The 26,483-nt window shown below is 38.5% G+C and overlaps 1 protein-coding gene across 3 annotated transcripts in view; it reads right to left on the reverse strand.

Moving 5' to 3' along the window:
* Window positions 1-26,483, reverse strand: part of PPP3CA (protein phosphatase 3 catalytic subunit alpha) — a 177,272-nt gene that overhangs the window by 93,544 nt on the left and 57,245 nt on the right. For all 3 annotated transcript variants that reach the window (XM_048303071.1, XM_048303072.1, XM_048303070.1), the window contains exon 2: window positions 8,415-8,615. In XM_048303071.1, the coding sequence (XP_048159028.1) occupies window positions 8,415-8,615 (201 nt within the window). The remainder of the gene's footprint in view (window positions 1-8,414; window positions 8,616-26,483) is intronic.

Here is a 26,483-nt window from a genome sequence, read left to right on the forward strand (position 1 = left end):
CTACATGCTAAATAAGAGACGGCAAGAACAAAGTCCTAAAGGCTTAGGTATTTGCAAGCAGTTGTTTTTGTATTTTTGCTGGTGGTTATTTTTTTAATCAATCCAATTTCTGTGCTGACTTGAAGCCCAATATATATTTGATCTTCCATTTCACAGCATCAAATTAAGCTCCGTATCTGAAGGGAATCTCAGATTCCACAATCTCAGTTTGGCTTATTTGACTACAATTTTTGCACCAAAAAAAAGTGAACCATAGACAGATCATTTATAAGAACAAGTGAGGTAGTTGTAAAGAATACCATCAGTAGTATCCACTGTCTTGGCAATAATGATAGATTTAAGCAGCTGCTACTAGAAAACATCAGCTCTGCCAAAATGTCAGATGCTAATGGCTGAGGCAGCTCAATTAAGCTACAAGACACAATTGCTTTGTTCTACCAAGGATGCAGGCAGGCATATTTCAATTTATATCTGGAACCAACAGAAGCACTTAGGGAAGGAACAGATTAAAAAAAATCTGAATACATACAGCCTTACATCTTCACCTTCTTACAGAAGTCCCAGATTTTAAGAAGTCCCAGATTTTAAGCCACAAGTGATTTGATGCATTATGAGTTCTCAATAAAGCATGCAAAATAGCTGGAGTAGTGTCAATTTTAAGCAGCAACCCAAATAAAGGATCCAATCAAGTTCACTTTAGCAGTGTGTTGATACGGTAAGTTATTTTTAATGTAAATTTAAATGCAGGTTTTCTGTAGTTTAATGACATTCAACAGTGAGAACGTAATGGGAAATAATGGTTGCAACAGCGAACTGTGTTTATGCTACATTGAGAAAAGAGTATATCTAACACATTTTAAAAAATTATGGCAAACATTTCTTCATAAAGTCTAATTAATCTGAGAAAGCATATCTGCCTTTTACAGTAAAACGTGTAAAAGCATGTAAAAACAACTGGACTATCATTTGTTGTCAAGATTCATACAAAAGTAGATGGTGCTGTCAATACTTTCCTCTACTTCCCAGTTCCAATCTGTTCTCCTGAAATCTCACCTATGCAAATGAGATTGTGAACTAAGAATGAAGTAAACTTTGACTTGTTTCTAACATTTACCTCATTTCAGGCAAAGTTAACCTTCCTATGATGAAGGAGAATTAACTGCAGACCATTAAATCTGAGAGTGAGAATAATTTGTAGAAACATGTCCAGGTCTCAGGGGTTACTGGTCCACACAGGGAGTGTATCACCAGTACAAATGCAGCAAATCAAACTGATTTGAGCAACTCCAACAGGAACATTTGCAACTCTCATGCATCTCCAAGATACAGAAAAAAAGAGCTGTACTGTAACCAGCATCCTGTTCTGATGGCAGACCCCATCACACGCTCACTGCTAGTATCACAAACAAAATTAAAGATGCTTTTTACAGATTAATTTATTGAATGTCTTATGGCAAAGAAAGGAAAAGTGTAATTCTTATCCTCAGAAGTTACAGGTATCTAGACTTCAAACCAGCAATTAAGTTTTAAGACTTGTATGTCTGAAGACACCAGCCATTCAGAAATGCTCTGCTATTTGATCACGTATGTGATTTTTTCATGGCACATATGACAATATTTTAGTTATACATGTCCTGGGAATTCAATAGTTTTTTCAACAGTAATCACAGTACATAGGGTTTAACCCTAAGGGTGAAATGAAGAAATTTTAGATAAAAGTACTTTTACTGAACTTTTATTGAATTTCAGACAAACTCTCCTGTGCTAATATGGATAGATCTTGCAATACTTGTAGATCTCTAATAAGCAATCTCACTTATTTTCCATGATGAAATGCTATCTTAAACTGCTTCAAAGGTAAAATTCAGAAAGAACTGGTTTAGTTTGACTCTCAGATTGGATCAGATGATTGACATGTATGCTACAATTCAATGTAATTTTTAATACTATTCCCTTTTACTACAATGCAGGCATAAATGCTTCTATTAACTCATCTTAACATTGATCGTGTTATCTAGAAATTCTTGCTGTTTACAAAGTTTTAACTTCCACAGCACTAGCAACCTACTAAAATTATTTCATGCTACCAAGTGAGAGAAACTGGGCAAAGGAAAAATGTATGTGGATCATGAGGAAAAATTCAGGACACCCTATCGTCCCATAGAATAATGTACCCAGAGAATATCTGGCAAGCCTCAAAGATCATAAAGGTACATGCTTGCAGGAAAGGGCTCTCCTTCTGTAATTTTTATGGACCTGTAATGCACAAAAGTTTCCAAAGGTCAACTGAGTTGCCACAGTTGTTCCCAAATTGTCTAAAAATACCTATAACCTTTTCCCTTCCATCAACTTAGAGTTTCAATTGCAAGAACTCCCTGTGTGTTCACAAAGACAAGCATTGCAAAGCAACTCAGGTATTTAAGTTGGGTCTGTATAATGCTGTGACATCAACCAAGCCAATGGAATTTTTTACCCACACTCAACAATAGTGCAAGTGGGTGTATTTCCCACTAGCATGCATAAGGTCAGTACTTCCAAACCTACTGGAAACACACACCCTATCTTACTTTTATGTGATGCAAAGGGAATAGCAAGGAAGGCTCTGCAAATAGCAATGGTTTCCTTGCATCTACCACAGCCATAAACATGGGAGTTGCTAAAAACAGGACTAGTAGAGGAAAACAATATGGCCACGGAGTTCTGCAGAGACTGAGACACTTTCTACATTGCAAGAATAAGCTTTTATTCTGTCTTCCCCAATGCTCTCCCCTCATCACTTACCAAGCTGCATGCACCTGGCAGTTCAGAAAGCTTTGAACGCAGGCTAGCACAGAGTGAGGACTTCCTTGATGAAGTATGTGAAGGTTTAAAACAAAAGTAGATGTTGTTTTGTCTATTCTCCATTTTTTCTACATGAAGGAGTAGCAGATGCTGGCCCCTGTGCCTGTGCATAGCCTGGCTACAGTCACCAAGTCAGAAACCGCTGTCATGGACACTGCTGGGGTGGCAGCCACAGACAGCTGTCTCAGTAATATTCGTACAGTACATTTCCATATGTCAAAAAGCACACATTTATAAAGATGTATATGAGTTAGGATTTTGGAGGACACTCTTGTTAGTATTGATGGGCAGGACTAGCTAAAAGGACTGCACACCGAGCACAAAAAAATGAGATATGTCAAATGTGACAAGAAAAAAGAGCACACATTAGTTGCTTTTAAAATAGATATCAACAGGGAAAAAAGACTTATCTTAAAGCACCAATATACATCTTACAAGCTTATTCACTTGTGCAGTCATATGTGCAAGAGGTATCATGCTATTTTCATTCAGGATCTGTAAATCTAACAATATCCTCAAGGAAAATAATCTAAAAGGTACAAGCAAAGATGTACAATGATAGATATTAGATAAATATATCACTTTACAGTTCTAGGTCTATCCTGTAGTTAAGTATGTCATTTAAGGAGGTATACGTTAAAATCACAGAAATGCTAAGGTGGGAAGCTCATACAGCACAACATGTTAGCTTCAAAGCTGAAATTGGCTGTTTTCATTAGCTACTTTGCTGTTAAAATCCAATTCTGCAATATGATTCTCTGGTTTTTGCATTTTAATCCCAGCCCTTAGAGATTAATAATGCTACTTAACCTGTTGTAGCTGTCATTTTTGCACGTGCTGGAAAACAACAATTTATCATGTTCTAAAAGTGCAGGTTTGGTTGCTTTGAAAAGGACCAGTCTTCACACTTAGGATGTGACAGAATTAAAGCTTCAAGTACAACCTCTCTTCCATATGCATTACGCTACGAATTGTTTTCCATGCAGTGGATGGAATGAACCGTACTCATGCACTGAGCAATTCAAGTTCTGCTCTCTGCATTTGTGCAAAACGTGCTTTAGTTACAGAACTTCTACAAACCTTACTCTGAATACAACTTGCTTACGTGTTTTCAACACTGCTCAGCACGGCAGTTATCTCCTAAAGATGTGCGATTTACTGTCTGTCTTCAAAACACAGGTGAACTAAAGGTCCATTTTACAGACTGAGAGCCAAGCAAGACAACACTGCCATCAAGTTTTACCTAAACTTGTTTTTCTGACACAATCCATTTAGAAATCTAAAGAACTTAAAATATAAGATAGCTAATGCTGTAATATTCAGAAATATGTACATACATTCACAGTGCGAGAAAGTCACCCATGCACTGAAGTCAAAGGGACATATGCTTGGCATGCAGTTAAGAATGGTCAATACCCAAGCAGCATATTTTAGATTTGGAAGTGAGAGCCCATAAAACCATGCAGTCAGTCATCATGCAAAGAAAGGGGAGTGTGTATCACTTGTCCAAAATCACTCTGTATAGTAATGAACCTCTGTAATAAGGCTACATAAAGCTACCCAGTCAGTTATAAATCTGGCATTCCCAAGTGTACTTTGGAGTGTGACTTCAGTAAATATTGCTATCAGAGTGGTTCAGAGATATATTTCCTTAGCCTTCTAGAAAAAAAAAAACCCAAACATTAAAAATGAGCCAATTTCTCCATGTGTCATTATACTGTTATGAACATGATACAGGACTGGAAATTGTAAGGCTGCCATAAAAACATCTTTCCACTGAACAGCTATAGTCTAGTGGTAGATCAACCTCATTCAAGACACAAGCTTAAAATGAAGTTCACAAGTCTCCAAGTGAAGAGGTTACAGATGAAGTCAGTCAAGATAACGTTGCTTCAACACCTCCCAGATGCAAGAAGAGTCCTAATAACAGAGCACTTGGAGTCTCTTATTTCAGGCTCTGTTCACATTCTTCCCCAGTGAGCAGCAGCCCAGTGTAACAACAACGGCAGTAATTGCTCACTGTCACTGTAAGCCAGACCTGCAGTGAACTACGCATGCATGCATGGAGCAAATGATGAGAATCTGAGCTAAGCTCACAAACGGGTTCCTCAGAAATACTTCAAAAGGCTTATAATCTTGCCAAATTTGAAAATAAAATGTATTAATTCAAAGTGACAACCACATTGATGGTTCCAGCTAACCACAGACACAGAGTAAAGTTTTACACATAAATGCAAAATAATTGATTGTGCATTCCACATTAACGCTCTTTGCATGACTTGTGCCCAATTATGCTTTTCTCACTCAAATTCAGGCTTTGTATGTACCCACTTCATTGCACACTTTACTTATAAACAGAACTCTGATACTTTTTCTGAGGACAATTTTATCACCCCTTAAAATAAACAAAAGTGAAATTTCAAATGACTGGATGGCTGCACAAGGCTTTAAGAAAGAATTTTTCATAGTCTTTAACGTTTATCAAGTGTATCACTCTAATAATCCACAGTGCTATCACTTCTACAGTTACACTCTTCTGTTTTCCTTTTTTTTGATGATCACCATCTTATAAACCAGCTACAGGAACATATTTTTAAAAGATGAATGCCTCTCCCACAAAGAATGCCATATTAGGGGGGTTTATTAGTGATTTATGACTGTCATTCTTCAACAAGACTGCTTCTCTTTTATAAAACCTAAAATTTATTTTTTATCCACTCTGAAAAGAGCAAACAAAACCACTGATAATGTTTGAAAAAAGCTTTCCTCTACTGCATAGCTATTTCCTGACTGCCTGTATACCTGGCACTTCTACCACATCACCAGTCAATTGATATTCTCTTTATCCAGTCACCTGCTGTCATACTACTCATACAAAGAAAACTGTCAGGCCCACAGCAACATGCCTCACAAGCTTTCTCAACCTCCCCCTCACTATTTAAGTTCTTCCTTCTTTTCATGATCACTTTCATAACTACAGCTCTCATGTTTGTTCATACAGAAGATTAGCACTTCTCAGCTACCCTGCTAACATGCATCAGGAACCCAGCTTTCCTATGCTGGCTTAAAAGAGAGTAGCTACCAGCCACCCTGAAGAACGCTGCAGTATCACAATCACTGCATGAGAATAATTTCAAAAGCAGGAACAAAGCAAGGTGTAGGCTTAACTGAAAAAAGAATCAAAGACTTAAATTATACCACTGTTATACAATGGGGTAAACTTCAGGAGATTAATCCTCAAAATATAATTCAGAACAATTCCAACACCTTCAAATGAATTTAAGAAAAAAAATTTAAAGAGAAAAATTAAAAAGAGAAAGAGAGAACATTAAACACGGGCTTATGGAGATCAGCTGGTGCACAACACACCAGAGCTGTCCTCCTACAGTCTACATCTCTCAACTGACTAAAAAAAAAAAAAAAAGTAGAAATTACCACAAAAAAAAAAAAAAAAAAAAAAAAAAAAAAAAAAAAAAAAAAGAAAAAGGTAGAATTTTCTGTGTGTCTGCCACTCAGTTATGGACAATGGTACTGCACCTCTACAACTTCTTCCTTTGTCCTGAAGTGTCAAAAATATCTGTAGAACTTTATTCTCAGTTGACTAAGGGGATCCTTTTATTCATTCTATTTTCACTGTTCATCCATGAGCTGCAACATGATTGACATCTTTTCCATCAGAACTGTACAGCAGCATGACAAGCTAATTATTATTTAAAAAATGATACACATTACCTCTCCAGGTCAAGCTACAATCCTCTAGCTGGACATCATTTTTAAACTTACAAGCTTTAATAACTTGTGCATCATTCTAGTCCAGATACTACACTCAGTTTCAGAGAAAGTTTCCTGAAAATGAAGGCTTTATTATTTCTATGTAGTTTTTAGTGACTGCTACCAGTATTGCTAATAAAAACTGGTAGCCCTTCTTCTGCAACAAATGACTATTTCTTGTAATTTTATCAGGGCTCTCAAGAAGCAAAAGTGACAAAAGGACCTAGCTTCTTAAACCAAGTTTTATACTTTGGCTTCATAGTTTCAACTGGCTGGAATTAAATATCTTTTACCCCCCAGCTGACTTTCTATGCCACAGAGCAATTAGTTGTCAAAAATGCATTCATATCCAATAGCAACAACAAAATATGGGAGGAGGCACATTAGATCAAGCAAATGCATTCATACCTTCAGAATGCAGGTGGACGCAGGAGACAATTAGAGAAGGAAATTCAACTAGAAGGCATTTCCTGAGGATTAATGAATGGGTGATAGTATTTGATAGTCAAGGGCAGGATGGGTTCTGCAACCGGCACACTTCATTAATCCCCCAGGCAACACAAACTGGGATTCTGCTAATTTTTTTCTGCACTTTTTATTTTCCTTAACATCTAATTAAAATTTCCACTTAATCTGACACCATCATTCCCTCACAATCACAGAATGGTTTGGGTTGGAAGAAACCTTAAATATAATCTAGTTCCAATCCCCCTACCATGGGAGGGCAAGTCCCACTGGACCATGTTGCTCAAAGCCCCATCCAGCCTGGCCTTGAACACTTCCCAAGATGGGGCATCCACAACTTCTCTGGGCAACCTGTGCCTCACCACCCTCATGGTAAAGAATTTCTTCCTAATATCTAATCTAAACCCGCCATCTATCAGTTTGAGGACATTCTTGTCACTGCATGCTTTTGTAAGAATTCCCTCTTTCGCTTTCCTTTAGGCCCCTTTCAGGTACTGGAAGGTGCTGTACGGTCTTACCGAGGCCTTTGCTTCTCCAGGCGGAACAGCCCCAGCTCTCTCAGCCTCTCCTCTCTGCAGAGAAGTGCTCCAACACCCTGAGCATCTTCGTGGACCTCCTCCAGACTTGCTCCAACAGGTTCCTGTGCTCCATATGTCGGGAGCTCCAGAGCTGGATACAGCACTCCAGATGGGGGTCTCCCTCTGCAGAGGGGCAGAATCCCTTTCCTTGCTCTGCTGCCCACCCTGCTTTTGATGCAGCCCAGAACACAGATGGCTTTCTGGGCTGCAAGTGTATATTGCCAAGACATGTTGAGGTTCTCATCCACCAACATCCCCAAGTCCTTCTCATCACCTCTGCTCTCAGTCCATTTTCTGCCCAGCCTTTATTTGTGCATGGGATTACCCCAAGCCACATACAGGTCCTTACAGTTGGCCTTGTTGAACTTCATGACATCCAGAGCCCAATGCTGTCTGTATGTCTGAACAGTCCTACTGTGATAAATAACATCCATAAAATTACAGAATTAATACCTGGTGGAAAAGGCCAGGTAACTTCAAGTTTCAGAAAGTAGTTCTTATTTTCTCCTAAAGACTAAACATGTTCTCTGCCTTAGAAACAGAAAGGACTCAGCAGATGTAATTCTTTCCACTAAATTACAAGCTGCTTGATGGCCTCCATTATCCAGTGGTAGCAGACAAAGAGCGAATCAAGTATTGGAGAGAACAACTGATTTTCAGCTGCCTTTGAGTGCCTTAGGAAGCCACATACACTAATGCATTACTGAACATGTCCCAGCCAGCAACCACACCTCTCCATCACCGTAACTCCACACTAACCTGTGACAGGTGCATCTATGTCCAGCAAATTTTTTTCCTGGCGGAGAATCGAAGCTCCCTCTGTTATTATTCTCAAAGCAACACTCTCTTCCAGTCTCCCTTCCTTCATAAGGTGTGCCTTTAAGATATCCACACGAGGTTTTCCATCATTATCAAACACTTCCTTGGCTGTGAGACGGTGACTTGGAGGAAATGGGACAGCTAGGTGGGAAAAAAACAAAACACGTGGTCACTCTTTACAGCAAAGCTTCTATTACTGGCACATTTCAAAACATATCTCTACTGCAAAACAACGTTAACATAGATTTTCTACTGCCTCTTACAATTTGTGGTTTAAATTGTATATAGATTCCCAAAGATACCATTAAAGTGCATGTATTCTGCAAGATATATTATTCACACATGCAAGAAGTAATTCATGCTTATAAAAAAATTGAGAGGAGTATTTAAGCCATAATTACAGGTAGATACATTCAAACAAGTCCCCTAAAAGGCATGGGAATATTGGGGAAAGGAGGGAACCGACTCTAAACTGCTCTGGTAGAACTAGAGAACACTGAGAGATGTTATCTATTAACAGCATAACATGCACATGCAAGTGCAAATATTTAATACCTGTGCGTGGACATGCATAGATACACTCCAACTGACATTCTAAAATCCAAGACAGAGATCTCTCTAATGACTTTGGGCAGGAGGATGTAAGATGTTTTCCCTGTAGAAGTAATAGTTTGCTACACAAGATACATCTGAAGCCCACCAAAGCGCACCTCAGTGCCGAACGGACAACTCCAGCAAAGACAGGGCAGAGGATGTATCAGTTGGAAAAAAATGAATAAATATGAAGGTTGCCCTGGCAACATGGCAGCAACCAGCAAGCTGCATACTGTCCTCACGTAAGGTCAGAGGCATGAACTTGTATGTTCCTGCTCTTCTGGAGCCAGCTGGAGTGAGAAGGCTTGGAGGTGATGCTGTCAGTTGCCAGGATGAGGCTGGAACATTATCCCAGCTTAACCCCCTTTCCCTCGCAGCTCAGTCGGAGTGGCATTAGGCAGCGCCTGCCTCACCAGCCACAGGGTAATTATCCTGATCCCTGCCACAGCTGCAAGAGGGTCAGGTTGTTCTGGAGCTCCAAGCAGGGAGAGGAGGTGCCTGCAGGGCAGGTCTCAGCTGGCCACATCTGCAGTGCAACCCTGTCCCTGCCAAAGGGCCTTGTACCCTGTGGAATGTCTCACTGGGAGCTCTGCCCCATCACAAGACACGAAACCTTAACACAGAAGATCAATATATCTGTTAGCTTCAATTTTCTTCTAATTTCACCATCAGCAGACTTCAAAACCCCGTAACTCACACTCATTATTTAAAGTTCAGACCAAGCACTCTTCTATTACACTACCAGAAGTAACAGCAGAAAATAAAACATTTCACTTTATGCAGTTATTTTCCACTGACATTTTTAACACAAACAGCTTCAGAAAATGCCTTTTCCCCCACCCCCAATCTTTGGGTTTTGCCTTTTTGCTGCTCCAGCAGTCCATTCACTGAAATAATCTGTGGGGACTAATGAATGTGGGTGTCTAGAATACACTGAAGCCTGACTGCTCTCAGACTTCAACATGGGGCAAAAAGGGGAGAAGGCGAAAATTTATGAAAAAACCATTTTATTATGCAACATAGAAAAAGAATAATATTTTCTAAAAAATGGAAGGTGAATGATAACTCAGCAGTTCTCCAATCCTCTTTTTACAAAAACAAAACTGTGGAAGGGTACCTAGTCCTAATGATCCTGCATTTCCAGCATGGAGGAAGGAGGAAAGGGAAAAGTTGGTACATATCTGCAATCACTTTGGCTGGAAGAAGCATATACCATTAGCAAGACAACAGCCACTGTTCCTCCCTAAATGTATGATAACACACACACCTATGCAGTGCACCATTACGTTGAGGTATGTATGCTGAAAGGACATTTTTGTATTTATAAAGACAGCAAAACACAGATGCAATGACAATAGCAAACAAAAGCTATGACGTAAAACCTGCTGATATAGAAAAAAATACGACATATGCTGCAGCGCTGTAAGAGTTCTGCAGGCAGAGCTCTAACAAAGATGTACCAGTACCTAATTAAAGAAAAAAAGATACTGTTCTAACAGCAGATGATTCATGATTAATTAGCAAAAACATGAGTGACTGAATAGACCACAAATTGCATCTTCCATTATGAGAATATTAACTCTGAATGTACACATACACAGAGCTTCCACAGAAGAACAACGTAAGAAATGGTCATATTCATGCAGAAGTCAGTTAAACATTATTTTTACTGGTAACACCCACAAATGCCTGCATCAACCAAAATCCTTTTATAAATACAACAAACATTTAACTTCCATTGCTTTACAGAGAGCAGTATTACCATCTGAATACACAGCTATCCATCTGTTTCTCCATTCCTTTTTTCTTTTTCTGCTTTTTTAAACCTATGGTATCAACAGATATAAATAAATAACAATAAATGCAATAAACTTGACTGTTATCATAAAGAAACCCTAGAATCTCATCAGACACCAACTGTGCACACAGAATACACAATGAGGAAGAGCATGGAGCTGGAGAGGAGGCCACCAGGGAGAGGCAGGAAGAGGAAGGAGTGGGGACTGAACTGCCAGCACCGAGTTCCTCGCCAGGGCACAGGCCCAGGGGATGTTTTTGTAAAAATAGGTAAGAATCTGTGTTAAGCAAAGGCCATAAAAAGGGGAGAGGCAATAAAATGTGCATATACATAGAAGATGTATTTTTAGAAGTTTAGTGACAAATCTCACTACAAGACCACCACATAAGACTCATGCATGCCTAATCATACTTTGTAAATCTTAAAACCGGGACAAGTGTTCACTTACATTTATTTCCTTATATTGGCATAAAAAACAAATAAACAACTATTCACCATGTGAAATACGACCCTGGTGGTTTGGTAATAAAACACGGACCACAACCAAATGCAAAGAAACAAGGTTTTCAACCCTTTTAAACCTCAGCCTGTCAGTAACATCCTCCTGAGATCTGAAAACACAAGAAAATACTCTAACCACTTATTAGTGGGGGTTTTTTCCACTTGTGCTTTCAGGTCTCTTGAGCATGTTCCAGCAAATGGAGGAAAAGATCAACCTGTTCTTTTACTGTTCTTGCAGGATCCTGCAAAACCCATCTTATCGTTAACACAGCCACTGCAAAGGTCAGACACCATTACTGTTTCTCTCAAATATTAAGCAGCCTGTCTGGAACAAATAAATAAACCATAAAGAGCTCTGCTTAATTAGAGTGGACTATGTGTGCACACACAAATAAAATACAAGCATGTGGCAAAGCAAGCATTATTTTGTTTATATATTATTCATTTTAAAATGAAGCTGTACACTAAATTAATACTCTCAGAGGAGGCTTCCCATAAGAAAAACTCTTTCATCAATATTCAAGTTCCCTGCAAATTATCTCCCTCTGTAATGCTTGTCTTGTAATTTTATATAACTTATGCTGTATGGCTGTACATAACTATGTTTATAGCACACCATACTTTTATGATAAATAAATGTTTTCCTTTTTATTTGTAAGGAAAACACACCAATAACTGCTAACATCTCAATAACCCAATGCACTGCATTTGTCTGATGGCAGTTTGCAATTCTCCATTTTGAGAAACACATGCGCTATAGCAATGCCCAGAGCACAAGTTATTAAACACATTGACACTTTGTCATGACACTTATGCAAAGTGCAAAAAAAAAATTAAAAGGTCACTCTTCAGCTTTGGGTTTTTTACATCTACTTCTTCATAACCTTCAGATTCAGTATGCATAAAAATTTCCTAAAACTATGATAAAAATCATCTCAAACTCCAACAACGCTGTGTTTTTTAAAGATAGGAACATTTTTAATATTTAACTAACAGGTTCTGCAGTCTGACTTTGAAAATCTACACCCATTTTATAATGTGTTTGAACACATAGCATAATCTTGAGCAATCCTGCTGAACAATAACATCCATACTGGGAGCTTTTACTATTTAATCAGAGTTCTGCATTTCTGCACCACACTGGGTCTGACAAAACTATGCTGCAACACAAAGAAGCAGACAGAGATCAACTTTTCGACCTAAAGACATTAGTTTAACATTACCTAATTCCTGCACAGTTGCCTATGAACTTCTGGTTTACAAGGTTTCTATGAACCTAAGGGGAAGGAATGATGAATTTTTTGTTTTCAAGAACTCTACTTAGTTCAGGTGACAGGCAGAAACAAGAGGATGAGTCACTGTCATCCACAGCTGCTAAGGGGAACAGAGTGAAATCCCCCAGGCAGTGCAGAGCTCACCAAAGTGGTGGAAAAAGGAAAGGGCACTGCCAAAGATGCTTGCCCATGGAGGACATGGAGCTCTCATGTGACAAACATCCCCTCTCCACAGATTTCCTCAGGCACCACATAGACAATGCTTTCATCTCCATACACAAGTTTTCTGGAGACAGATTCAACCATTCAAACACACTGAATCACCGGGATCTCTTTTTTAACCTGCACATTATTTCCTTAGCAGGTACTTATTAGGAGTACCATACAGAAGGCTGAGTTATTCAGAAGACAAAATTCATTTTCAATATAAAATTTTGTACTACAGCATTTGTAACATGTTCAAGTTCTTATTTGCTTTTTATGTACTTGGCAGGAAAATATGTCTACACCTGATAAAAAAAAAAATCCAACTATTTATTCAACAGCAAAACGGCCAAACCAAAATCATCTCAGTGGAGATAAAAGTGGAACACATGTTCTGATGTTTTCTAACAAAAACTATCAGGTTTCATTTTACATTAGCTACTGTTATTAGAACAGGCACTGGAATTGGCAATCTCTCTCTAAAAGATCAAGCTTTCACCTGCTATTTTAAGACATGACGTATTTGAGGACTGTTTTTACTAAATCTGCTGCTCACCAGATGGTGAAAGCGTTGAAAATTAGAATCTGGAAAATAAATCTACAGTATAAAATAAGAAGAGCTATGAGGATTCCTATAGAAATTTAGCATGAATTTTTCTTCATTGCCAACAAGTTCTTGCAGTGTAATCAGAAGCGCTCACAACCGTATTTGCTAAAAGACGTAATTAAATTAACATCACTCATGAGCAAGGCACTTTGCTTCACAGAAAGCTGAGGTTTTCACTGGGCAAGCCAGTCAATGCTGCATAAAGACAGAGTCCACCAAAAAGAATGTTGCATGAAGACACCTTTGAGTAACAGCACCTGTATGTGAACCGAACTGGGAGCAGACAGGAGACTCATTCCTCAATAAAGCCCACATGTACCAAATTTAGAGAGAAAAGAGAAAGGAGTTCCTTTCACAGACATCTCGGCTGACAACGTGGAAAACAGGCCACTTGACAAGAGGCAGTAACACCTGTGGCCTAGAAAAAACAGAAGGTACTACAGGTTGGCAAGGAAACCGCTCCTCACAAGACTGAGATGAGCCTTGCTAGCACTACTTTTTGATGTACAAAAGCTCAAGCTAAAAAATTTTTTTAAGTAACAAAAGACACTTCATCAAATATCCCAGTTCCAATGACTATTTTTAATATATTGTGACACTTCAATCACAACTGGGGAACATAACAGCAAAGACAATTGCCTCAGAGAAGCTCACCTGCCTATCTGGACAGAAGCTATGCTAGGAAGGTGTTTGTAAAAGGGCTGCGTCAACCATATACTGATCCCAACGTATTGCCAAGCTGTTTCCAGACATGGCCTCCTAATCAGTAGGCTTCACCCCCCCTTCACTCCTCCAGTGAAATGTCCCACTCTAAGACAACCCATTCAAGCACACTACAAGCACACACACAAGGGAAGGATGAAGTCTCATCCCTGTGCACCTTGTTACTTCACAGAAGGCTGCCACTGACCAGCTGGGAAGCTGAGACTTGCACATTGTGCCAGAAGCTATGTTGGTACCTCTCAATCATATGGATAAGTTTTTGACAGATGAGCTCCTCTCAACTGCCTCTGCCATTTTAATGAACATACAGGGATCTTTTTGCAAACACATGAGTGGCACTGCAAAGAGGAAGGACAATAAAAGTCACCATTAACTTGGAACTACAGGGGATGAAATCCTGTCATTTCTGTCTAATTACCAAGCTCAAGTGTGATGGGTTGCCCCTGGCTGGATGCCAGGTGACTGTTCTTACAAGATGAAAGGCTACAGTACTACAACTTCCCACCACTTCAGGAACTGCTATGGTCTTTTCATGGCATTACTTGCCTCCTCCAGAATACAGTACCTAACAATAAGAAAAGTATACAGCAACATTTTTCTTCAACTCTTTAAAAGAGCATAACCAATCGCCTCATAAACTCAGGTCAAATTATACTTGGAAAGAACAACCGTAAGTAGCTATGTCACCTTCAGTCATCTCAAAAAAAAAAAAAATTCCATTGAAAACAACACCCACTACTACAGGATTTGATTTTCTTTATATTCAACACAGCAAGCTTTAAAAACCCTAAAGAAGAATTTACACAAAGAGGTTCTTCAAAGGGGTTAGAGCAAGGCCCTATTATTCTTACTCTGGGCTCAAATGAAGAATAGTAATAAAAACCACCAAGGCCTGGATAAACACACAAGATTCCCTTGGTGGTTTGACTCTTGACTGGTGAATTGATTGACATGTACCCATCTCAAACACTGTGAACACTTTTATAATAAATTGTAGCATTGGTATCAGCAACATAGATAAATGTGTATATTTCTGTAACAAGCCAAATCTAACTCTACTTTTCAATCATTATCAAACAATTAGCAATAAAAATGTTTTTGAGTTTCTCAGAAAAAGTCTGGGGAAGAAAAAGACATCAGAACTTTTCCAGAACACTTACAGGCAACAGACACATCAGAGAGCACAGGAACCCTGAGAATCTAGGAAGAGGTACAGGTTGAAAAGGGGAAGGGAAGGAAGTACACTTTAAAAGAATTGCATGAAAGAAAAGCCTCCTAATTCAAAGAAATGGGTCTGTATGAAATATCAAATTGTACTGTATGTGGTTATATACTGGCAGCATTCCCAGAATATCTTTTGGCCAACTACTGGAATAAACAAACAAATCCTACCAGTCTTAAAGAGCACAAACAACACACATCCCTATAAAATATTACAAAAGAGTATTCTTTCCTTGTGTTTGAGTTCCTATGCAAGTATCTTTGACATTTACGATCCACTCCTGTCCACAGTTCATGGATAAAAACCAACTACAAAATAAAGTAGAGAGGAAAAATTCAGTTCAACAGGAAACATTCCCAGTTAGGACCAACACATACAGTAAAAATTGGAAAATGTGATCATAGCTTCCTGGCCTCATCAGAAAAGTTTGTTTTTCTACTTTGTTACACCCAAGTTTTTCCATAGACCTCGAACTGAATTCTGTTGAGCTTTGTTTTTATTAGCTTTTGGAACAGAGAACAATAATTACCCAGAGCTTAAATTCCTTTATAGGAATTCATTTGGACAAAAGAGTCAGGGGAAAAAGAACCCTGTAACAATGGAAAATACCAAAGGTCTTCCAAGACTTAGATAAGGAATTAGGCACAGTCCTCCATTTCCCAAAATACTTGAGTGATGGATAATTTCTTTTCTACAGTAACGCTTCACTATTGTTCCTAATTGGAGGCAATTAGGAAGTGATTGTATGTCAAATTATTTCAATCTACTGGGAAAAAAACCCAATCAATCTCTTTTAGACCTGGAAAACCTTCAGGTATCAATCCACATTTATGGCACCATTTTCTTCTGATTTTCTGGTGCAACTTTAGTCAGTTGACACTACCAAATTTCAGTCTCTTATGTGACAAAGGTAGCTAAAAGGGGACTGCAAATAATTCCTCACCTACAAACTGAATTCCCTCTCCAACCTTCCGAGCATAATGAGGTACCTTTACCACTTCTGGTCAGAAATCAGCTTAGCTTTGAGGACTAACTCAAAGTTTCCAACAACATGCAAAAAGGCAGGGAAGCAAACACCATTTCCTTTCCAAAGCTGTTCCACCAGGGCAAGGTTTAAATACAATCAACATCTAGCTTCCAAAAATTGACCACTGCAGAGTCTGGCCCTTGTCACACAAATTTCTTAAAACAAGTCATAGACTCATAGAATGGTTTGAATTGGAAAGGACCTTAAACAGCATCCTTAAACAGCATTCCAACACCTCTGCCATGGGCAGGGACACCTTCCACTAGACCAGGCTGCTCAGAGCCCCACCCAGCCTGGCTTTGAACTCCTAAAAGTAGGAGAGATGAGCAAGTGCAGGTAAAGCAGCCTCTATATGGAGATACTCTGTTTCCTACCACTCCTTAAATGCCACATTACAGAAATTGCTCTGCTTAAATGTCAGCCTGCAAAGCTGATTCCTGGAACAAGAAACACCAGCACACCTCTTGCTGCTACAAGGAAGTTCACTGGGCAGAGGAACTGAAAATTCCTGCTAGCACTACTAAGTAATTGTTTAAAAAATACATCTTACATTTCAAATTTAGGGCTATTTGGCACCTAGCAATTGATAACTTTCCCAAAGAACATTCAGCCTACCGAACAAAGACAAGGGGGTAGGGATGCTAGCAGACCAAGGTACTTTACTACTGCCTGTCTCTTTCAGGTTCTAAGCTGTTGAATGCTGACCAAAGGACTTGCAAGTAGCATCCTTGAATCACGTAAGTTTTATTTTAATTTTTTTTTAAAGCAAACTTTTGGAAAAACAAACAAATAAAAAATTCAAACACCTTACCTAAGTCAATAAATATCAGGATGTAAAAAAGATTTGAAGCATTATTGTCTGAACTATGCCCTGTGAACTAAATCAAAAATTTATGCTGACCTGTAAGTGTTAACCTGGTTTATTATTTTGTTGATCATGAGGCATGCAGTAAGTAGCAGATATACACCAGCTCCTCATAAATCAGTCAGACAAGTCTAAGGAATAAGACTTACAAAAATAACTATGTGTAATGACCATGTGTAGCTGGAGCCAAATTAACCTTAAGAAGAAGATGGAAACAGCAGTTGATATGTGGGTGTTTTGTTTGTTTCAGGTTTTGTTTGAATTTTTGGATTTTTTTTTTTAATCTCAGAGAGCTTTGCTTGTTTCAGTAGCATTCTTGCCTTTGACAGAAGTTTAAAATCAGCATACTTCTGGATGAGTGAATCTCTACTGACTCACACTGGTTTATGGTATACAAGGAACTGGCCCAAGCTCTGCACATACTAGTGTGAAAAACATCATTTCAGAATTCCACTAAAACTGAATTTTGCTTGTACAGGCATAATCAATAAACAGGAAACACAGGCATAAAAAAAAATCTGCACCTGATTATATAATAAAACTAATTTGTGCTAGGCTACACCTATTATTCATCCAATAAAAGCCCTTTCTTATTTAGGGGTCAGGTAATATACCCGGAAAAACAACATAGAAAGGCACTAATTTTTTTTTTTTCCCTATGCAGTTAATTGTCTAGATACCAACAGTCCTCACAGCGTGGTTTGGCTTTGTCTGCATTAGGATTTAGGGACATACACTTCATGTTATGCAGAGTCATATTTTAAACAAACAAACCCCCCACCTCAGTCTTCACTATACTCAAAGAGTAGAAATGGCTGGTTTCTCCTGGATGGAACTGCACTCAGCACATGCTCAGTACAATTTGTTTCTTCTCGCCTGGTATCAGAGATACAGCTTGCCAGTCCAAACTAATACCCCAGTTCAAACCAGAACATTTAACAGGGGAATTCAGTGTTTTGTTTATAGAAGGGACATGAGCAGAAGGCAAAGTCAGCTCTCCACAGGCCCTGTAAGCAATGGTGCCTTTCCCTCCTGATGAAAAGAACTGAAAGTCTTCCATGAGACTGTTACGAATAGTTTCATTTACAACTTGTTCCTCTTCCAACATGCTCAAAGGACTAATTTTCCTGTGCTGTTATTAGAGTTCACATAGATCAATACTAAAGATTATGGACCACATTCATCACTGTGCTATGCTGCTGTAATGCCATTAAACAAATGTCCTTTCTAATCCAACATTAACGGATCACACTGAGCTTTGAAACTCGGCTCAGCCTGTTCACGATGTCAAAATAAAACCAAACCAAACCAAACCCCAGTGACACTGGCATTAACCTCAAGTAATGTGGCTGCGAATCAGCCCTGATATTTTTGTTTGGTTTTCATGGCTTGCCTCTACCAGCACTTGTATCATGGAATGTCTACATGGAATTTCTGCCTCGGACTCATCAGCAAAGCACATTTATTTCCATCAATTAACCTGGACTTCTGCAAAAAGTTGTTTTTATTTTAAAAGGAACACATGCAGAATTTTTAAGAAAAGCAAATGAACATTTTTAAAAGGCAAATTTTTGTTGATTGGAAGATTATGTAGTTTGATAGGCACTCTTTTTTTTTTAACTGTTTTTTTTTTTTTTTTCTGGGTATATATGGCAGCAATAGTTTCAAAGCCCTCAGTAAAAGCTTCTAGTGCTGTATTTAAAAGGATATTTAACCCAAATCCTCCTTTTATTTATTATAGATGCTTTTACATCTTTTGTAAACCATATCTTCCCTCAAATCTCAATTGCTGCTTAATAAACGTTAGATAAAAATATATCTGTCTAAATTTACCATTTTGCTCATACTCTCTGCAACATCCTGTTCTTAAGCAGATCATTGGAGTTTAAAAAAAACCAGCTTAATGAAGCAGTGAGAGAATCAGACACCTGTGCTTTATTCCCAGATCTGTTGTGTAAAAGCAATTCAATTTTCACTTGCCAGTGACTAAACATGCAGAACATGCATAAAGACCTCAGCACTGGGGTGCTCAGTTCTGTCATGCATCATCGTGTGTTGGTCCTGGTGACTCTGTGTGATGCCTCTAGGAAGACTAGCACAGTATAACAGGATTCCCAGCACACTTCCCAAAAAAAAAAAAAAAAGCCATTAAAGGAGCACAGTTACCAGAGAGACATCAGGAAAATGGGACTCTCTCATTTGCTAATGGCAAGGTGGCATCAGGGACTTTCGGTCACATCTTCGGTCTCAAATCCCTTAATGCAGAACAGGTCACTATTATTTCAAACCAAGATCAAAAAAAATTTCAATCAGCCACAGCTCACCTTACCCAGTGAACTGCTGTGGCTGAGAGACCTTAGCACAATGCCATCTTCCCCTACCTCGACCAAGACCAAAATATTTTTCCACAGATAAATCTAAAGCCCTGGATCAGACTGAAGGAAAGGAAATGTGATGCTCCAGCCTACGAAGATGCAGACATCAGGGAAACTAAATTCATGCCTTTGGCTATGAAGGCCACTTCCACATTTGACATTCAGTCGTTCCCTAGACATAAAAATGGCTTTATCTGTCAGGAATTTTGATGGCAACATTGCACTACTGCATGAATAACTTTTCTCTGGTCCTAAGAAGTCTGAATTCTATTTTTCACACTGAACAGTTAACTTTTCAAGACAAGCTGAGGAAACTTTTCTCCTCCAGGAAGAAGTAAAAGAGTATTAGTGCACCTTCCCAGAGGAAAGAACTTTTACTCCTCCTTGAACTCAAGTTTCATCTAGCCTGAAAGGAAGGTATGGCTACAAGATTAAGGGGGGAGAAGAACAGAGGGACAGCTGTGCAAGTTATTGCTGCAGCATGGCAGTATTAATACCAACAGAAGTTAGTACTAATAATGAATGTTTGGACAAATAAAATTAAGATATTTTTCACAAAAGGAGCCATAAAAAGCCAAAAGTGACAAACAGGATTCAAGCGCTCTAGAAAATAACTCAAGTCTCTTAGATTTCTGCTTATACATGAAAGTAAGCACCATTAGCCAGAGGAGAGGCCTTGAATGCTATATATCAGAGAAATATAAAACCAGATCCATTCACCAGTGGATTGCAAATGACAAGACACAGCCTACACATTTCTCAATCTTAATCTTGGTTCTTAATCTCTCAAGACCACTCACTCACTGTATTATCAAGAGACAAGCTTACCTGTAAGGTTCATCAGAATTTTTTTATTAAATTACCTTAGCAAGAAACAGGTATATCACCTGTGTGATATACCACTATACTGACATTACTGATCTAACTAATATAGCTGACCTGCTACATTATTATATATTACAGTAATGAAAGAAAGCAGGACTTGGAGAAGCATGCCATAATCACAACCTAGCACCAAAAAGCCATCCAGCATCTGCAATCCATGTCGTGCTGCTTGGCTTTTCTCTCTCAGAGAGTACTGCATTGTTCTGTTCTGTTAAGATGCAGTACTTCATTTCAGTGTATAATCCTGACCCAAGGAAAACAATTCTGACTGAAGTGGAACATGGGGTTGTTTCTTTCAAATAGATTCAAGGGTCTAGTTCCTGCTACTTGCAAATCAAAGCAGCATCTTTCCAAGAGCACAGTTACTTCTCACGCTGAGCAATGGGCTTGCACTAAGTATCTAATAGAGGCCTGAAGATAAAAGGCACATTTCATGAATCAAATGATGGGGTACAAGGACAGAGAATTCACTAGTTCTTGCTTCATGTGGATCTCCCACTATTCCAAGAGAGTCTGCAGGAAGGTCAGAGATGCTCGGGGAAAAGAACACTTTATAAAGAAAGAACATTTTATAGCCTAACCAAGCAGTGGGAAACAAAACAAAAAGATTTTGGGTGCACAACACTACCATCTTCAAGACCTCTGGTCTACTGCTGGCCTCTAAAATCAAATGGAGTAACAATATCAATGTAAAAACTGGTAATTTCCAAGGCATTCAAAATGTACGAATATTTAGGGGTTTGGAACTGTCTCCTCTTCCATTCTGTTTTAAAGGCAAATTTCTGATGCAGCACACCTTCAAAACCCCTGGCACGGCCTCAGTGGGTTGTAAGCTCAACCTGTGGGAGGCAGAGTCAAAATCTATGCCTTAGTGACCTGAAAGGTGACCTGAAAGATTTGCACAGCCAGTACCACTTCTCTGCATGTGTTGTGACCAAGGCAACAGTTACTCTGGGGACCAGCGTAACAAAAGGAAGAGCCTTCACAATCTGCAGAGGTATCCCAAACCGAGCAATGTGCTGTACAAATTTCCTATATCAAAAGGTTTTCTGGGTTTGTGGAGGGTTTTTTAAATAAATTCAGCTCCACACCATTAAAAGTAATTGCAAAAATTACAGTGATTACACTTCCTGAAGTGATTTCTAACTTGCTACCCTGCACCACTTGCAGAGAAAGCATTAGTACATGTAAGGAGGACAGAGACGGCACATAGACGTGAAGTATTTATAACACCTATCTACGCACAATGATTCTAAACAAAACTCTCTGATATGTTTTGTATTTAACAGACAATCTGTCAAGGAAATAATACACACCATGGTGGTATCAAGACAGACTGCTGACACCCTTGTTACACACTCTTACATGTTTACTAATAAAAGAGTGAATTACGAGTACAGAACTTGAAATGATCTTAAATACTCACCAGCCTGTGTTTGCATGCACACAAGTGAAAACTTTAAAGATTACAGACTTTTAAAGCCATACAGAACTAGAAAGAAGTACCAAAGGATATACTAACTTGGACTTCCTTTTCACACAAAAAAATCCACATCACACACAGCTGAAAAAGTAAAAATGCTTCTCCAGGTTTGCTGACAGGTAACATTACACTGCACTGATGTGAACAATTGGTCACTTCTCACAGTGCTGCCCTAAGAAATCAAACTAGTTTTGTAAAAGTTTGGGGGAGTATGTGTTTTAAAAGTCTCTCCGCTTTACACAAAATTCCATCTGAATTCGAAAGGTAATGGACACTAATCCACATGCTCCCAAAAGCGTCAAGGATCATATCTAGCACACACACTGAATGGCTGCAAGACTTCTAAACTACACTAACTCTTGATCAATACAAATACAAGCACAAACCTCCAAAAGCACACAACCACCAGAAACATCTATTCCATGTGGAATTTTTGAGGGAATAGGTAAAAAGAAATGCATCTCAGGGCTGTGAGTACCCCAGGCAATTTGGATCCTCAGAACCTTCCAAAACAATGCATTATACCCAAAGCGTATGGCAGAAGAAACTCCTCAGTACAGGCTACATTCATTCATTTGGAGCCAGATCACTAGAGCAACCTTGCCTCTGTTCACAGTTATCTTCAGCAAAGCCATTATCTCCTGAAGCAATATTGCTCTGAGAGGAGAACGCAGGAGCCTCTCAAGCTTTATGAGCAGTCAGTGGGCAGCTCCAAGCTTGACGTACTGAAATGCTATCTTTTATCACCAGAGAACTTGAGGGAGAAGATGAGTCTTGCAAAAGCCCTCCCTATTCCACATAAAAAGCACATACAAATTAAACCCAGGCAGACATTGCAGGGAAGGGCCCACTGAGGGACAGATGCTTGTATCCACCTTACCCTAAGGACTAATTGTTTATCAGATATAAAACATTTGCCCTGTTATGAAGGTCTTCAAAACACAATCAAAAATGTACCAAATGCCTTTGTTTCCAACTTAATAATATAGTTTTTTATGAAGTTTTCCAGCACAGAACAAATTAGTGAGATGGTAGCAGTTCCCAGCCCTCCCATTCTGCTAAGTGTTCCTCAGGAATACTACTGGAGAGCTGAAACAATATTTAAACTTGCTATCAGACTTTTTTTATAGCTTTTTTAACATTTGTGACAAAACAGATATTAAGCAGAGTGAAATGTCTGCTTTTCCTGACTTAACAGCAGCTTTCCAGAACAGCCTACACTGCTTCCTTGTAAATGAAGCTGAAGAGTTGCATTATTAATATATTGCCTGAACATCATGAAAAAGACAAAATATTCCAGTATAAAATCGCTTAAAGAGAAATAAATTTATAGTTAGTCAATACAGATCAATAATCACCTCTGAATTGAAACTAAGCTTGTTTTTTTCCCTAAAGCCTGTTATGATACACAAAACCATTTTTCTGTACTTGTTAAAACCAGCTCCTTGTAGACTATGCAGTAACTGTCAGAAAAACAACAAAAAAGACTATTTGAGACCAAAATGCAGCCAGCCAATTAATCAGGTTCCAGTTCTAATACAGAGAAAAGCCTATCTTTTGCCATTCACTTCACACTTTTCTAGTAATATGCATCTAAAAAGACTGCAGAATTTGCCTCTCTGCTTCCTGCCTTCCCCATATACTAAAACATCAAAATTACTATAAAAGAAAGCTGTATTTCTCACAATACTTACACTGTATTGCACCAGACTTATTTAACAGGACTGATTCATGTCACCTAACACAGAAAATTTCAGTGGGAGCTGCAAAGACCTAAGTGATTTTCATCTAATTTAGTTTCGAAAACATGTCACCGTGTATCTTCTGAACACTGAAGTCTAATTTATATCTTTTTATTACAGTGCAATAAACTACTGTGGCCTGGGTGTGTGGTGGTGTGTATAGCTATTACTTTCCAAAATCCAGCTAGAACTCCAAGGGTAACTAGTTCCATGCATTCCACCTACCACCCCACTGGCGGCCACGTAATCTGTTGGGAGTCTGTGAAAAGAAAGTTGCTGATGGGGTGGTTTTGCTGTTGTTGTTTTGGGGTTTTTTTCCTATTTGGAGAAGAATATGTTTCACCTCAACTGGCAAAAAACCTAGATTTCATTTAAACTACAAAATAGTAGATTTAATTACAGTCATTATATGCTTGAAAGTTTTTTTCTTTCCCCCATCTAGCTCCTTCAAACTTTGTTAATCTTTGACTGTTCTGCTCAAACGACATCTTTCTTTTTTGGAGAGACATTTTGTTTTCCTGAATAGCTTTAAAGAACAGTCTTTTGTAAAATTATCACCACTTTGTTAGACAAGAGTAAAGCAACTTTACTTCCTAACAAAACTGGTGGTGAACAAAAGGGAAGAAATTTGCTCTGTTGAAGGTTAGTATTTCTAGTATTACCTTCTGCACGAAAAATACAGAACACCCTATGCTGAATTAGTTAGTAAAGAAGCACTGAGGAAAAACAAAGCAAAACAAAACAAACAAAAAAACCTGTGGACATGCAAGCAAGACAAGAGTTATTTTTTTCACTCTTTTTACTGCCAAGATGATGGTAATGACTGGGACAAGAACTGTTAAGTCAGAACCAGTACCCGTTTGCCTTCCACCAAACTACTGTCTATTGAATTCACAGCAAAACAAATCCCAACCTGAGTTACTTCTACACATGAATTAGAAGACACTTGTTAAGAAAATCTAGAATTCATCAGATATTGAATCAAATATTAGCCACCTGGCAGCCAGCAATACCTTCCTTTTATTACCCATTCAGTGTTCCCACTGTAAAACAGAGATTATTGCAACAACTACATTTTAGATGCACATTTAACTGAGTGCTCCATCAGCTCTGAGTTGAGTCCATAAATGGCTTACTTTCCAGCATAATTCACATTACAAGTAAGATCCACTGACCTTTAAGAGGGTGCAGGAAAAAAAGAGCAAACCAAAGTCTGATTTAACTACAACTTTCTGAGTACAAGTTGAAGCATTTTCAATTATCTTTTATCAAATACTCAGTGAAATGGAGGAGATTAAATTAAGTGCACTTCAACTGAATCATTTTCTGCAGAATCAAGCAGTCTCAAATTGCTCTGGAACTTGATAAAGAGTAGAAAATCCTGCATGTAAGTGAAAAGCAAATACAAATATATTACACGTTATATTTGTATGATACAAAGGCTTTTCTAAGATTACTATTATCTTAGCATTAAGAACATAAAGATACTAATGTTTACTAAGTAGGATTTAGCACACAAGAAACAAAATCCTTTGTGCTTAATTTCTTGAATGTGTATTAACAAAGTCCAAGACTGCCACCGGGAATTTCCCAAAGCACCAAAGAATCCATGCCTTATCCAGATGCAAGCAAGCCAGAAAGTTCAAACTCTAGCTTCTCAAGTTTTATCACTGTCAATCATGTTGTCACAGAATAACTTTCACATTTTTTTTGGTTTAAAGATTAGACTAACAATAACCTCAAAGACTGCTGGGTTAATTGCAACATCATCCATAAAGGAGGAATGTGGGTCTAAAAGATCTATTTCCCTGCTCCCCTAGATGCAAATAATATTATAGTTTCCAACCTTCCTCATGCTAGTTCAGTACAGCACGTCCTAATTAAACCTTAAAAGTTAAATAAACACATTAATTTTTACTAATATTGATTTTTGGCTCTAGCATTCTTGCTATTTTCTACCCGAGGTACCATCACACACGTGCTTTGGCATCATCTTAAGACCCCTGCCCTTATGGTGTCTCATACAGGTCTAATCTTATTGAAAGCCTGTGGAGAAAATCTGAAAACCAAAAGACTTGGCTGCTCAAAGGCAGTTACCACACTCCTAAGGCTGCTGAATTCAAACTCAAACCTGTTTAATGGTTGTGTTCTGTGGAATACATTAAAGAAACACAGTACATAGATAGCCAGTCTTTTTTCATTATCTGAAGATCTTAAAAGTTGTGTTCCTGCCCTAATAATATAAAGATACTTAAATATTAAAATGAATATGTAATGGCAAACTCAGAAGGATAAATTCTACATTTAAAGCTTTACAATCAAACTTAATTGCTTCTGATTTAACTTCTTTTGGGGGGAAAAACCCCCACCTACTTACTAAAGTCTCAGTCTTACACAAAAAGTGATTTCTAAATTACTTTAGTCCTACGTTCATACTTTCTATATTGGCGATATCACTGTCAGAATCTACCCTGCTTATAGTCAGGGGCAGATACGCAGGAAATCCAGTAATCCAAAATCACAAACTCTTAACTAGCAACCATCAGTTGAATCAGCAACCCTGGCTGACAGGACAAACAAAACACTACTGAATTTATGATCTTAGTATTTCCCTCTTCTGCAGGCAAGCCAAAATAATCTTGAGACATTTATGTACATCAACTTTAGCAGAAGACGTCAAGCAAGTTAACTTGTTTGTCTATTCCCCAT

Source organism: Corvus hawaiiensis, chromosome 5, assembly GCF_020740725.1.
Source record: "Corvus hawaiiensis isolate bCorHaw1 chromosome 5, bCorHaw1.pri.cur, whole genome shotgun sequence".
Taxonomy (NCBI): Eukaryota; Metazoa; Chordata; class Aves; order Passeriformes; family Corvidae; genus Corvus; species Corvus hawaiiensis.